We start from the raw sequence: 14,953 nt of genomic DNA on the forward strand, positions 1-14,953 counted from the left end.
GATTCTCTCTCTCTCTCTCTCTCTCTCTCTCTCTCTATTGACACACATAAATATAAAATTTTTTTCTACAAAGCTATATGTAACACTAGCATGAACATATTTTTGATGGTTTATCGACTCTGCTTGTTTTTTTTTATATCTTGTATTTCAATATTTATTGCAGTTAAGAACTTATCGCAAATGGCAGGATGCTTCCAATTGCCATCATGAATCTTCTAGAGTTACTATATTTTGATCTGAAAGCTAACTTCTGATACCATCATTTTCTTTTTTCATTTTCATTTTAAGAACGTGCTAAAGAACGGCTTACTTTAATCAGCATGCATGCAGGTCAGATCCTTCTATTTTTGAGGAATGCTATGAGTTCCTTCTGCTGGTTGCTTCAGCTTCTGAGAATGCGATAACACAAATTATCGAGTCTGGTTCAATTCAGCCTTTGGCTCGGCACATCTCTTTCTTGCCCAATGGTACTTATTTATGACTATATTTTATTCGTGATATTTTGTTTGTCTTGCGGATAATGTAGTAGAATTTATGACTACTATGTAATTTTGTGGTTTGTTTGTTTTCATTCATGTTATCAGATGTTTATCTTTTCTAACCCGAGTCTTTCAGAATACTTTCCCTTTTATTTCATGCTTTCCCTCATTTGAAGCTTCTTTCAGTGCTTATTGCTTCTTGAGCCCGAGAGCATCTATACATTGAAATGTCTTGCTACTAAAGAAAATAATTTCTTATGCATTTGAATTATTTGGTTTATTGGAAAGAATCTTGTATAGTTCTCCGTAATTACTGTAATAGTTAGGTGCAAAACTTTGTGCTGTTATTATGATTATTATTAATAATTTGTTTATTTATTTAATTTTCATTTTCATTGTGTATCTTTGCCTTCTTCCATCAAGTGATTTCTCAGTTTTGAACCTCAAGGAACACATAATTGAAGCGCCATAGGTGACACTGCACAGGCATACCATGATATGCATGAAGCCGTGAAAAATATTGGAGACTGTAGCGAGCTGTACATGCATGCACGCACACTATGCAGGCACATTTTGTTAAAAGCTAAAAGTAGTATATTGATATCATACTTTACAAAAATAAATTAATATTTTTAATAGTGTTGTAAAGTGTAAAACTAGGAATGCATCTCCTGACGACATTATTAATGTTCATGTTGTAAAGCACCAAATTGAAAATACTTGAAAGAGTGACAACAACACAAAGTATTGCATTCTTAGAGGAAATATCATGCTAAGATTTTAATATAAGATTTTTTTGGCGTATAATTGAGTAGAGACATAATTGCAAAAAACACATAGTAGCTTGCTTTATAGCTTATCGAGTGGTGAGGCATGAGAGGCACACTCCAGGGAACCATTTCTGTTGAGAGGCACAAATGATTATAATAACATTGGCTATTTGTGCTTTGACAGTGCTATATAGTGCATAGCGTTGTGCATGTGCTCACTTGCTCTATTTGGGAGATGAGAAGATGGTGACTTTTTTTTGTTGATGAAGATGAGGGTGATGTTGTGAGAGCAGATAATGATGAGTAAAATAAGTTTTTTTTTTGTTCGGTTTACTATGATGATTCTTTGGATGAATAATTTAGTTTTTAAACTTGAACATGTATCTTGAATTCTTATTCAACTATTATTTATGTTTTGGGAGTAAATATTCCCTTGAGGATATTTCATTTACCTTTTTGATGGAAGCCCAATGTTTTGTTTTTTGTTGTATTATTAATTATTTGTGCTGATTATTTGATTCGCCAATCAAATTATATCTCTGCCATGATTGCTGATTTTCAATATGATTTTCTTTAAAAAAATTTAATGTCCGTTAAAAGTTGGATAATCATATATTCTATTTATATGATAATTTAGTTTTTTAAGGATGTTTTTCTCTTATATTGTTTAGTCTTTGACAATCTATACATAGCTTTTGATGATTTGAAATTTTTTTAAAATAGCATCACCATGGGGTATTTTATGGTGCAAATGCCCCTTGTAACTTGGTGTTGATGTATATGGAGTAGTGGGTGTGATTTAAGGTCAACAAAGGACAGGCTTTGAGGAAGTAGGAGTGATATTGGAGATGAACCAAACCACAATGAAAATACAAATATTATTGCTGAAATTTAAATATGTTACATCAACCATTCCTCAATATAAACAATACAAACATGAAACGAAAAAGACAACGACAACACTGCGAAAAATAAGAAGTAAATCAAAACACATAAACGACTGTTTCTATGGGAGAGCGATAACTCCTGCAAGATTGGAAGGGAGCAGCGGTAGTGCTGGAAGATGAAATCTAGCAAGTGGTGATGGTGTTGCAAATGGTGGACAACGGTAGGAAGAGGGCTGGAGGTCTAGTTGGCAGTAGGGATGGGACGGGAGGCCTGTGTGGTGGTTGGAACGAGACTGGAGAAGGGCTGCGGTGGCCCTGAACAGTAGCAGACAGGTGGTGGTGAGCAGGACGACAACAAGCAGGTGGTGTCCAGAGGCTGGGCAACAGCTGGACGAGGTGAGGGTGTTCCGGACAGTCACAGGAACAGGTATCGGGGGGCTAGATAGTAGCAGGAACGAACCTCGGAGGGGCTGGCGACAACAATAACTGACTTGAAATCGGGGGGCTCTCGGAGGGGCTGGCGACAACAATAACTGACTTGAAAGGGCTTAGTGGCAGCAGAAAAGAGCTAGGAAGCCTGGATGGCGGCTGGAAGGTGGCTTGCGGCTACTGGAAGGGGGCGGAAGGCTTTGATGATAGCAGAGAAGATGGTTTGTGGGTACTGGAAGCGAGGCTGAAGGGGGTTGCAGAATGATAAATGTCTCACCAGGGCTAAGCTAAAGCCGGAGCATCACCCTGACCCTTGGAAACGGTTGCCACTTCAGACGAGTTACAGCCGAAGGACCTTGTCGTCGGGTACAGCTTCTTGAGGGGAAGAATGCCTCAAAGGCAGCAAAACCTCTCCACCCGAAATAAACGCAACATTATATAAAGGATCCTAGCATAAAGAAATAGGAAGTAATTTGAAATTAGGATAAAAATGTAAATATAAAAGGGGATTGAAAAGACAAGCAATAGAATAATAATGAATTGGAATTGGATAGAAATAGGAAAGGAGAGGGGGAGGGAAGCGCGATACTCTCGCGGTGCTGTAGCAACTACGGTACCGCGTTCGTGGCATTGTAGGAGCTACAGTACAACGAGCTGGTAAGTTTCTGCATTCAGGAGGTTTTGTTGTGATGTGCAAAAGAAGTCTTGATTTTTTATGTGTTGGGGATGGGTGAGAACTTGAGTTAGTAGTGTTTGGATTGTGATATAGTAAATTGTTGATGAGGGTGATCCAGTGAGGAAGTCTTCCCCCATTATTATGGGGGAAAATATGGGAGGTTGGTAGGAAAATGTTTTTTATTCTGGGGAGGGAAGGGAGGAGTTGGTCTTGTACTAGTATGAGTTGGGGATTATTTGGTGAAGTGGCTAGAGGCAATTAGAAGAGGGCCCCAGTAGACTTTTAGGTCTATTGTTTAGGAAATGGGAGGAAGGTATGTGGTAGGATTAATATTTAGGAAAAATAGATGGGAAGTAAAAACTTGCACCAAAGAATTCTAAAATATATAAAAACCACTTTCTTTATGAACAAAATCTCCAAGTTTATGCTGACTTCTTCAATCATAGTTGTCCAACATCACATGTTTTTGTAATTTGAGTTCCATTGGACGGGCACTTGCAATTGATGATCTCGTTCTATTGCGATAACTCCTAAGGATGTATAATTCCTAGATAGGATAAATTTGTAGAAATTGCTCCGGAAGGAAAAATTACTTGACTATAAGATGTAGATTATCAGGAAGGTTTTTGAAGATTTCAAACTAGTTGGGGCTTGACAGGTGGGTCTTTTCGACGAAAAACATTTTATGTTACAGCTGAGCATAGAAGAATATTACACAGATTTTCTCAAAGAAATTCATCACAATCGAGAGCAATCATATGAAATTGCTCAAATGATTTTGATCATAGTAAAAAACCCTCAATTGTACCTATCTGGTTCTCATTTTCTGAATTCAAGCTTCAATTCTTTGACGTACCTATTCTATATGCAGTTGGGACTATCCTCGGAAAACATTTGTAGGTAGACACACCTACAGTTCATTTCTCACGACCCTCTATTGCAAGGATTTTTATTGAAAGGGATATTACACTACTAGATGAAGAAGAAGTCTGGCTTGGCTCTGCTCATAATGGTTATTGATAAAAAATCATTATGGAACAAAAATCTTACTAATGCAAATACTGCAAGATGTGTGGACACCCGCAAGAGAAATGTTTTAGATTGCACCCACAGTTGAGAACTAATAATCAAAGGCAGAAACATGCTGTTAGTGCACTCCACGTGTTTAAACGCGCTCCCAACAAACTTGATGATGATGTGTGGACACCCGCAAGAGAAATGTTTTAGACTGCACCCACAGTTGAGAACCAATAGTTAATAATCAAAGGCAGGAACATGCTGTTAGTGCACCCCACGTGTTTAAACGCGCTCCCAACAAACTTGATGACAGCCAACCCGATGAGGGAGTCACCAGAAGACAAGAAATAGTGTCTGCCCTTGTGAACCCTTCTCCTGACTATACTATAAGGGATAATATTTAGACCGAAAGTCAGGATAGCCCCTCAACTTCTATTCAGGAAGCATCAGGTGCAGATGTGACATTTCACACTTCACATACATTGAAACTTATCGCTGTGACAATGACTATGTTTCATTCTACTGTAGTTTTAATATCTAATCAGACTGATGATCACATGAGCTAGTCTTCAGATGAAGAATGACAGATTTACACTTCTCGGCGGAAGAAGAAAGCTGGTGGCACACTCCAACTTGGAAACTTAATGGGTGATACTTTGGTTACTCCTGACAATGATACGACACTTCAAAGTTTGTTATCTGTATCCGCTCCTAAACTAGAGGAAGAGACATGACTAAACAGACTCGTCCATAGCTACTTGTTTTAAATTTTTTGAGTCTATTTATATCTTTTTGTTGGGGTAGTACTGTACTTAATATCGTATGGGTATGGTGTCTTTATTGGGCCATCTCATACAACCTTTATGTATCTTTTCTATTTCAATAAAATTAGCCCTTGGGTTTTTCATATATATATATATGAAAATCAATCCCTCCTAATTAACAAATTTACTAAATATATCTAATCTAAATTTGGAAAGAAATAAATTTGAAATAAAAATAACAAAAGTATAAATAGAAAGAGTATAAAATTAATAAAGGAAATTTCAAAGTTATCTCCCAATTCAATCTTCTATGATTGGAAGGTGGCTGGTCGATCCACCTAAGGTTCCTGATTTTCTACTCTCTCTCAAGTTGGGTCATAGATGTTGTAGCGACCAAGCTTGATATTGAACTCTGAGAAGAAACTCAAAGGAAGAGCTTTGGTGAAGACATCAACAACTTGTTTGCGTGTATAACTTAGCTGTATATTTCACCATTATCTTTTTTTAGAAATAAAGTGCATATCAACTTCAATATGCTTGGTTCTGTCATGATGCATAAGATTCTTGGCAACACTGATAGCTGCTTGACTGCCAAAAAATATTTATATAGGCCTATTGGAGGTACACCCCAATTATGTTAACAATTTTTGAATGCAAATTCTTTCACATATTCTCAAGGAGAGTGCTCTATATTCTGATTCTACACTGCTTCTAGAAATATAACTTGCTTTTTAATCCCCATGTAATCAAATCTCTCCATATATAGCAGTAACCTATGGTGGATCTTTTGTTAGTGAGTTCTCCAAACCGACTAACATTAGTGTAGCCTTCTATCTCTATGTTTTTGATTTTCTTAAAAATTAATTCATACTCAGTAGTTTTCTTGAGAAACCACAAAATTTTGTACACTATCTCTAAATACTCTTCATTTGGGTCACAATGCTAACAAAATATGCAATATCTGGCCTAGCATGTGGCAAGTACATGAGTTTTTCTATCAGCCTCGATACCTTTCCTTATCCACAAATATATTTTCCTATCCACTGTTAGACTTCCTATTGGGATTCATTGGAGTATCAGCAAGTTTGCATCCAATCATTGTTGTCTTTTTTAATAGATTTAGGATTTATTTCCTCTGAGATATGACGATGCCTTTCTTGGACCTTGGTATCTCCATTCCTAGAAAATGTTTCATGGTTCCAAGGTCTTTGATTTCAAAGAGAAGCAATTCTTTGATCTTGAGGAATTCTCTTTCATTATCATCTGTAAGAAACATGTCATCCACATACACTTTTGGTGCAATAATATCACATCTGTAAGTGTGTTTTATGAATAGAGTATTTACTAGATCTCGTAGTTTTAGCAAACTTTTCAAACCTCGCTTTGGGTGATGTCTTAACCCTATAGGGTGACTTCCTGAGTTTGCATATTAGGTGTTTGCTGGAATTATTCTCACGTTCAAGTGGTGTCTTCATGTACACTTCTTCGAGATCCTCATTCATGAAGCTTTTTTTTTGGCAAGCTGTTGTAGTTCCTATTTCTTGTTAACTGTTACTGAAATGAGAACTCTGATAGTGTGTTATTGGTCTCCTGATAGTCAGTTCGATAGGTTTGAGTGAACTTTTTTTGTATAAGTTTAGCTTTTAATCTTTTAATGCCCTCATCAACTTTGTATTTGATGTTGAAGAGCTATTTACATCCAACTGTATTCTTATCATGAGGGAGTTTAGTAAGATCCATATGCCTTTATACTTTAGTGCTTGAATCTTCTCTTCATCTGCTTTCCTCCATTCTGGATTTTTAAGAGCTTCATAAATAGATTTAGGAATCTGCACTCCATTACGCTAGATACAAAAGCTCTATAGGCTAAGGATACCTTCTCATAAGCTATATACTCCTGAATTTGGTATCTAGTACAACTTTCATCGTTAGGAACATTAGAAGAAGAAGTGGATAACTCATGAGTGCTAGACTCCTTATTACCCAAAATTTCAGGTAAATGTAGACTTGTATTTTGGTTGGAACAGTTCTGTATTTGTAAGTTGTCTTCCACCTATTCAAGATTTTTCTTTTTCCTTGTGTACAAATGAAGTTCTTTGTTGTGGGCTTGGGGTTGAGTTTTTTGGACATCTTTCATAAGGGTAAGTGAGTAAGATGGAATAAGGGCAGGTTGTGGAGCCGTGTAGGTTTCATCAAGTGGAACCCAAAATTGATGCTCATTTGCACTCTCCTCCAGAACATCAGATTTGGGGTAGCATCACTGATTTTAAAAAAAATGTGACTTCCATGAAGTTGTAGTTTTTGCTATTAATAGGAGAGTAACACTTATACCTTTTTCCGTTGGAGGCATACTAAAAAAAAATATTCTAGATAGATTTACAGTCAAGTTATGTGTAATTTGGAGAATTGATGTGAACAAATGATACACGCATAAAGATTTCAAGTGCTATATTAGAAAGAAAGCTATGACTTGAGAATAACGTGCTCAAACTCTGTAGTAGATGGACAACATTGTTAATGGTTGGCTTCATGTATCATAAATATCTGAATATAGTATGCTATAGTTTTGTCAGCTCATGTTGAAAATGAGCTGCTCAATCTCTATTGTGAACTTCTCCATTGACAACTCTTTGCTATAGGTGGTGGAACTTTAAGAATGTCTTCTCGATAGTGTAAGAGTAGGTACTTCCTCTGCATCTCCTTCATCTTCTCCCTCGTAATTATATTGTTTCTACCTTCTTTCTATTTATCTGCAAGTTCATCCACTGCAAAGAGACTCTTTTTTCAATTTTATGACAACTTCACTCTTCTATTAGTTGACAACTTGTACTAAAAAATTCTCTCCACAACTTGCAACCTCTCAATGAAGTCGTTCATATTCATTCTTCCCTCAAAATCAGATAAGTCTACCTTCACTCCCAAGACTCTCCATCTTGCAACAGTCACTCCATCATTTGGTTTCCTCAGATACTTAATTTAAAAGCGTCGTGACCTATCCTCCTCTTTACTAGAATCCTCCCTATGGAAGAGGTTTAGCTCCCTCTCTCTTCTAAACTTGCTATCCCGATCGATGGTGATTTTCCTATGATCCCATCATTAATTTCAACGAGCATTTATTGAAGTTAGCATATTTTCTGCTGCATTTGTTCCATTTGTAAGTTTCTAAATGGCTTCTAACAGCTATTTCCTCAATGACATAACTAGGGTTTAGGTCTTGGAGGTGAATGGTGTGTACGTGTCATGATTTGGTAGCTTAGAATTGCTGCGATCAGATGGTATTAATATTTAATTTTTTTCCATAGATTTTCATGATTTTCAATATATATAAAAGAGTCACTAATAAGCCACAAAATATACGACACAAAAAAATAAATTATTTAGAAATAACAACATAATATGTAGAAAATATTTCAAACCGATATGTAACAATATATTACTAACCAAAAAAAAAATAATGCAAAGAAACTACAATCCTACCTATTAGTAGTAGTCATCTTATAAATTAAAGTCTTTCTGTCAGACATATCAATCTACAACTTTTCTTGAAAGAAATCATTAAATTAAATTGTAAGTTTTCACGTCTTAGTGAGCAATTACAATCTTACCAGACATTAAATTCATATGCAAATGCTATGTATGAATGATCAAATGAAATACAGTTCATTATTTAACATACTGTAAGCTTTCATTTTAAATTTAACATTTTATGTATAAATTTAATTTTTTATCCTTTTTAACTCTTAAAGAAGCCAATTCTGGATTAATGTCATACCCAAACGCATCCTCAAAAACTGTACTCGTTGGTACCCAAAAAATGGGTGCACATTGACCATTTTTTTCATTTTTTTTAACATACACGGGTACATCGCATCCCTTGTCAGTATTATTTGGGGGGTAATTTTGTATAACTTAAGCATCCTTGTGAAGATATTAAACAATCAATTTTTGTTTTTATCATTTCATTCATTTCAATGGTTATTTTGCTTTAGAACATGCATGTAATTATTAAAGCTTGTATCTGAGCAATAATTGAGTATTTATTAAATAAAATTTCAATTTAATACACATAAGAAAGTTATTACTCTCATTGCTTTACTTGCTTGTCTCACCGACTTCCCATCTTTAGATCTTCGAGGTTCAAATGTTCTCCAACCTTAATTGTTGTTATAAATTAATATTTTATTAATATTAATTCTAAATTAAGTAAATTAAATTTTAATTTTAATTAGAACATATCTTATCTTTCAGAGTGATTCCTATCTCGATCTTGAAATTGTATCTCCTTTCAAGCACATCCTATTTTCAAATGCATTAATACATCTACTATAAACACTTAAATAATAAACTTATATAATATAATGGCAATTTCTATCGTCTCCATCGTCTCTACTAGGGTCTCGAATGACAATTTCCATCATCTATGATTCAGTCTCGTATGATTCAGAAGGGATCGAAGGAAAAGGGCTCGCATCTCATCGGTCCTCAGCTTCGTCTGTTTCGTCTGTTTCGATGCTGAGTTCTTCGCATCTCTTCGAGTTTTTGCGTCGTCGTTTGTTTCAACGCTGAGCTTATGCACTCGCGTCTTCACATCTTCTGCTGGCTCGTATCTCCTTCCTGTTCTGTCGTCTTGCATCTTCTGTCAGCTCACTCATCTATTTTGACTCTGAATGTCTGTCGGCTCGCATTTTCTGACTTGTTCACCTATTGCGCATACGGGGCGTCATTGCAGGTGGACTTTCTCCCTGCTTGATGGGTGGGTGCGCTCCCTCCTTCGGTTGAACCTGACAAATCCTCCTTCGCCCACGTGGTGGGTAATCATCTGGTGGAGTTGACTGTTGTCTTCCCTTCAAGCTATAAGGAATGTCGTGATGGTACAGGTGATTGCCCTTTTGTTGAGAAGGCAAAAAGGAAAGGTGTGAAAGCAACACTCTTTTTCTCTGATTTAGAAATTTCAACATTGACTGAGAAATTCAAATTCGCCATTATTGAAAAATTATTATTGATTCGCCATTATTGAAAAATTTCAGTGGGGGCACCCACCTATGGATGTTATCAGAATGAGTTTTGATGATCTTAACTAGTAGACAAGTGGAAACTGGGTCTCTTTGATGGGAGACATGTGTTGATTCAGTTAACCATGATTGAAGACTACGCTCGGGTTTTCTTTAAAAAATATCTTAACATTGTAGGAAAGTCAATGAAATTACTAAAGTGGACTCTTGATTTTGACCAAAATCTTGAACCTCCTACTGTACCAGTATGATTTAGTTTACCTGGTCTCAAGTTGCATTTTCTTAATCATCAGATTCTTTACTCTATTAGGGTCATACTTGAGAATCCTATGAAGCTTGATCTACCTACTTTCAATCTAACCAGACTTTCTGTTGCCATAATATTTGTGGAACGAGATATCACTTTATTTGACATTACAGAAATCTAGCTGGGCACAGCACATAATAGATATTGACAACAGATTGTCATGGAACATAGACCTTTCTATTGTATCCACTGTAAGATGTTTGGGTATACCCTTGACAAATGTCACAGACTCCATCCTAACTTGAAATCTACAGCTCAAGTGAATAAGGATAGGTCTAACCCCACTATTTTGGACACATTGGCCTCAACTGTGGAGGAAATTACCACAAGACAGGAATTTGTGTCTGATTTAATTGCCTCTGGGACCCCCCCTGACAATATTGTTTTTGTTTCTGCGATTGATGTGTTGCTTGCCGGATGGCTTTGCTGGGCAACTTACACCTTTAAACATTATTGAAATCAATACTAAAGCCGGATGGCTTTGCTGGGCAAGTTACACCTTTAAACATTATTGAAATCAATACTAAAGGATCCTTACCTATAAAGGAAAATTTTCAGACCGATAATCAGGAGAGCCTTGCAGCTCCTCGTCTTCAGGAACTATTCTGTGCAGAGACGACAATTCATACTTTACATACACTAGAACCTAATGTGGTTACAACGATTGACAATCCTTCTACTGCAGTTCTACCACCTCATCTAAACGAGCAAGTCGTTACTGTTAGTCAGGTGCAAGGGATATCAACTCACACATGCCCGACAATCTGTTGACCAACATATTGATCAGTTGAGCCAGTCTTCAGACGAGGAATGACAGGTTTACACATCCAGGAGAAAGAAAAAGAATGATGACCTACTTGAGCTTAAGAATCTAATGGATGATACTTTGGTTACTTTGGGTAATGACACGCAACTCACCAATTTGTTAGCTGACTCTCTTCCTAGAGCTAGAGGCAGAGACATGACTAAATTAGGTCGTCCCTAACTTTTTGCGCGTTTTGATGGTTTTGATTTTTTTTTGGTATTACATGTATCTTTACTTTTTTGTGTGTTGTACTGTGTGGGTTGGGTACCTTTCTGGGCCCATCATACAACCTATCTGTAACCTAATAAATTAGCCCTTGGGTTTTTTATAAACACATACACACACACTATGTACTTGTAGGATTTAGGGTTTGTTCCATTTTAATAAATTAGCCCTTGGGTTTTTTATAAACACACACACACACACTATGTACTTGTAGGATTTAGGGTTTGGGCAAGGAGCTAAAGGGTGCTTGAAAAGGGCATCACACGAGACGAGGCTCCCTTTCTTTGATAGCGTATGCAGCTTTTGGATCTATTGCTGCCTCCATCTATATGTGAATTGCATGTCTTGCATTTCTATTATCCCTGCATTTTATCCACTTTTAGTTCTTTCGTACTTTTAACATGCATCATGTAAGATTGTTAATCACTCAAAAGAAAGATGAAAGACTGAAAACGTTAATGTTTTTTAAAATTTAACCAAGAATTTTTTACTTGCTTTTGGCTTGAGAAAATCTTACATAGGTTTGCTACATGGTTAAAGTTCTTCCCATTCTATTGAAGAGTCATTCGAATTGGATTTGTGAAAAAGATGGAGAAATGCTGACAGCACTTCATTCTAAAATATTGCATCTGTAAATGGCCAGTCATATCCTACCAAAACTTTATGAATAAAACAATGCACAGACAGAGGAGCAGGCCCTTGAGTCAAAGGAGACATCAAAGATACGAATGTATGTAATAATAAAAATATGAATTGTAGAAGAGGAATGAAGATCAAAAGTTAAGGTCATCATTTTAAGATGTGTTTATTTTTATTTTTTATTTTTATATGGGTTGTTGTGTTTTAAGTTATAAAAGAGTATATGTTTGTTTCACTTTTGGAACTGCAAATGTTTGCAATTTCATCGTGCTAAATTTTTTTTTATGTTATCCACATCTAATCATGAAAAACATTGGACTACTTTCAATCCATTGCCCTGTTTACTGACACGGTATCATTCATTTCTATATCCTGTGATAACTTGCAAAATCTTAACTAAGCCGAATTTTATTTTCAAGTCACAACCTAGTGGCTATTTTTACTTAAACTATGGTGCTTCTTATTTATATTGTAAACCATTTTTTTTTTTTTCATAATATTTGTTATTTCTGTCAAGATTCTCGGTCACTGGAACATTCCGTGAGGCTTCTGGAGCTTATTTTGGATAAGATGCCTACTGAAAGTATGGATAAAAGATATCTTGTAGGGATGCCATGGATGGTATTTGCAAATTTCTCTTTACACACAGGATTGCAGCATGTTTAATTTTTCTGTTGGATTTTTGCTACGTCTTCATTCTGGGATACCTGAGTGATTATTGACATTTTGATTCAGGTGGCTTCTCTTTCTAGACAATTTGCTGTGCTGCACAATGCCCTGAAATTTGATGTGATGCACATGCTCACAACACTTCTGTGCTCGCGAAATGTTGTATGTTATTTGCTTTAAAGTCTGATACTTTCTGTTCATTCGGAGATCTCATTTGTTTTAACCGCAATAAATGTGGAGCTCCAGTATCTTATGTATACTGTGAATTTTTCACATGATTGAAGTAGGTGATAATTCAAGATAGTTTTAAGTTTAGGGCTTTCTAATGCAATTAATATTATGCATTGTATTTGGATCACAGGCTATTGGTTATGCAAAAAAATTATTTTATTTAGCATCAATCTGTAAATATTGGAATTAGAACCTAGCGATATTATACTGGTTAACTAAGTTTGAAGAAATCAATGAACAATTGCAATTTTTTTTCCACAGGTAAAATTTTTGGTGTGTTTTTAATTTTATTTTTTAAATTAAATCTATGCCATGTTAGACTTGAACAAAATGAGAAGCGCTGGCAATCTAATAACATGATATGAAAAAGAAATTAGGTCAATGAAATAATACATCCGAGTAAGAAATTTAAGCTTCTTGTCGGGATAAGGAGATGGCTACATCTATAAATAGTTATTTGTATCACATTTAAATGAATTACACATCCATTTTGCACTTAAAAGATTCAAAAATTTGTCGATGAGATATTATTGTATTAAAGCTATTCCATAACATGCCTCAAACCATCCATTTATAGGTTCTTTTTCCATTTTATTATAGTAAAATATATCACTTGGAATTTAAAACGGGCGGTAGAAGAAATGATGACGAACCCGATCAAGATCTCATGGTTTCGTCATCCCGGGTCATCGTAGTCCTTGATCTACTTAGTCAAAGGAGGTAGTCAATGAAAATTGAATGAATGATTCTGGTTAGCAACTATGAGTTGTATCGTCTAAGGGATCCTTATAGATCTGGGTGAATGTTTTTCTAAGAGAATAATTTTAAGTCAACCTTAGCTAACAGAAGTCTTTGTGCCCATTAAATGTAACTTTGTGGTTCAAAGCAGACAGAAAGCTATCTGAAACATAAGGGTTGCAGTCGTAATCATAGTGTAATTGTGCTTTTTGGAAACAATCATCTGGTTAAAGAACTCAGGTCGTACCACTATTCTGTGAAGCCTTTTGGCCAAATCACATGGACTGAGGACACGTGCCACATGGTACCAGCGTGATATTAAGTCTTTTGTTAATTGAAATCAATTAAAAGTTTTTCACCCTCGACAAACTATTACGTAGGGTGGATGCAGTTTGCTTTAAGCCTTGAAGTGATTAATTTTAATTCGAGTGTTAATTTGGAAACTTAGTTTGAATGTTGGTTTGAAATTAACCTCTGGTTGAGTTTTTCAGTCAACCCAACCATTATTGGAAATTCGAATATTTAAATTTTTTTTTATATTTTTAGTTTACTTATGGTTCGAGTCTTAATAAAAGGAGGATCGGAATAAGTGATTTAGTTTTATAAATTTTTATCTTATGATTTGGAAATTTATTTCAAAATTATCAGACTTATCAACTTCAGTTTTTGCGAGGGAGGATCAAACTAATTGGGTCCTATAGACCAGACGACTCGATTTATAGCTTACATAACTCAATTGTCTTGAGTTTGATTATCATATAGATTTTGTAATTTTAAAATAGGTGTAGAATTTTTGAAAATAAATTTTGTACATATTTTTAAAAACAAGAGTGATTTGAGTGAAAAGAGTTTATTTTAACCCGCACAATATTCTCAGATCGTTCTTTTTGAAATACTTAGTTTATTTCACATGGTTGGGATAAATCCCATATATTTGAAAGATTTAGAAACTTATGCTTACTTTTTTTAAAATTGATTTGCATGCTTCTTAAAATAACATATTTCAAAATAATTTCATATTAATCCGGATAACATTCTCAATACAATCTAGTTAAGCCAAACGAAAATGAAATTTAGAAAGCAAACTGCTAAGCTGACACGATAATATCGGTGAGGGGTGAGTTGAGTTATGTTTTGGCGGTGCTCTTAAGATGAATGTGAAAGTTAACTATATGAAGTATTTGAAGAATTAAAATATTATATATTAAAAAATAAAGTAAAAGATAATGCATTTAGAAATTCTAAATTTCTTCTATGAGCAAACATCATGAATTTATGCTATAAATTCTTGTTTGATGTTCTAGA

General features: G+C 35.3%; 1 protein-coding gene across 1 annotated transcript in view; it reads left to right on the top strand.

Moving 5' to 3' along the window:
• LOC110039544 overlaps positions 1-14,953 on the top strand; it is a 98,689-nt gene that overhangs the window by 8,582 nt on the left and 75,154 nt on the right. The window contains exons 4-6 of the mRNA XM_020744647.1: positions 331-467; positions 12,528-12,631; positions 12,746-12,841. Of these exons, the coding sequence (XP_020600306.1) occupies positions 331-467; positions 12,528-12,631; positions 12,746-12,841 (337 nt within the window). The remainder of the gene's footprint in view (positions 1-330; positions 468-12,527; positions 12,632-12,745; positions 12,842-14,953) is intronic.

This window comes from Phalaenopsis equestris, unplaced genomic scaffold, assembly GCF_001263595.1.
Source record: "Phalaenopsis equestris unplaced genomic scaffold, ASM126359v1 Scaffold000002, whole genome shotgun sequence".
Lineage (NCBI taxonomy): Eukaryota > Viridiplantae > Streptophyta > Magnoliopsida > Asparagales > Orchidaceae > Phalaenopsis > Phalaenopsis equestris.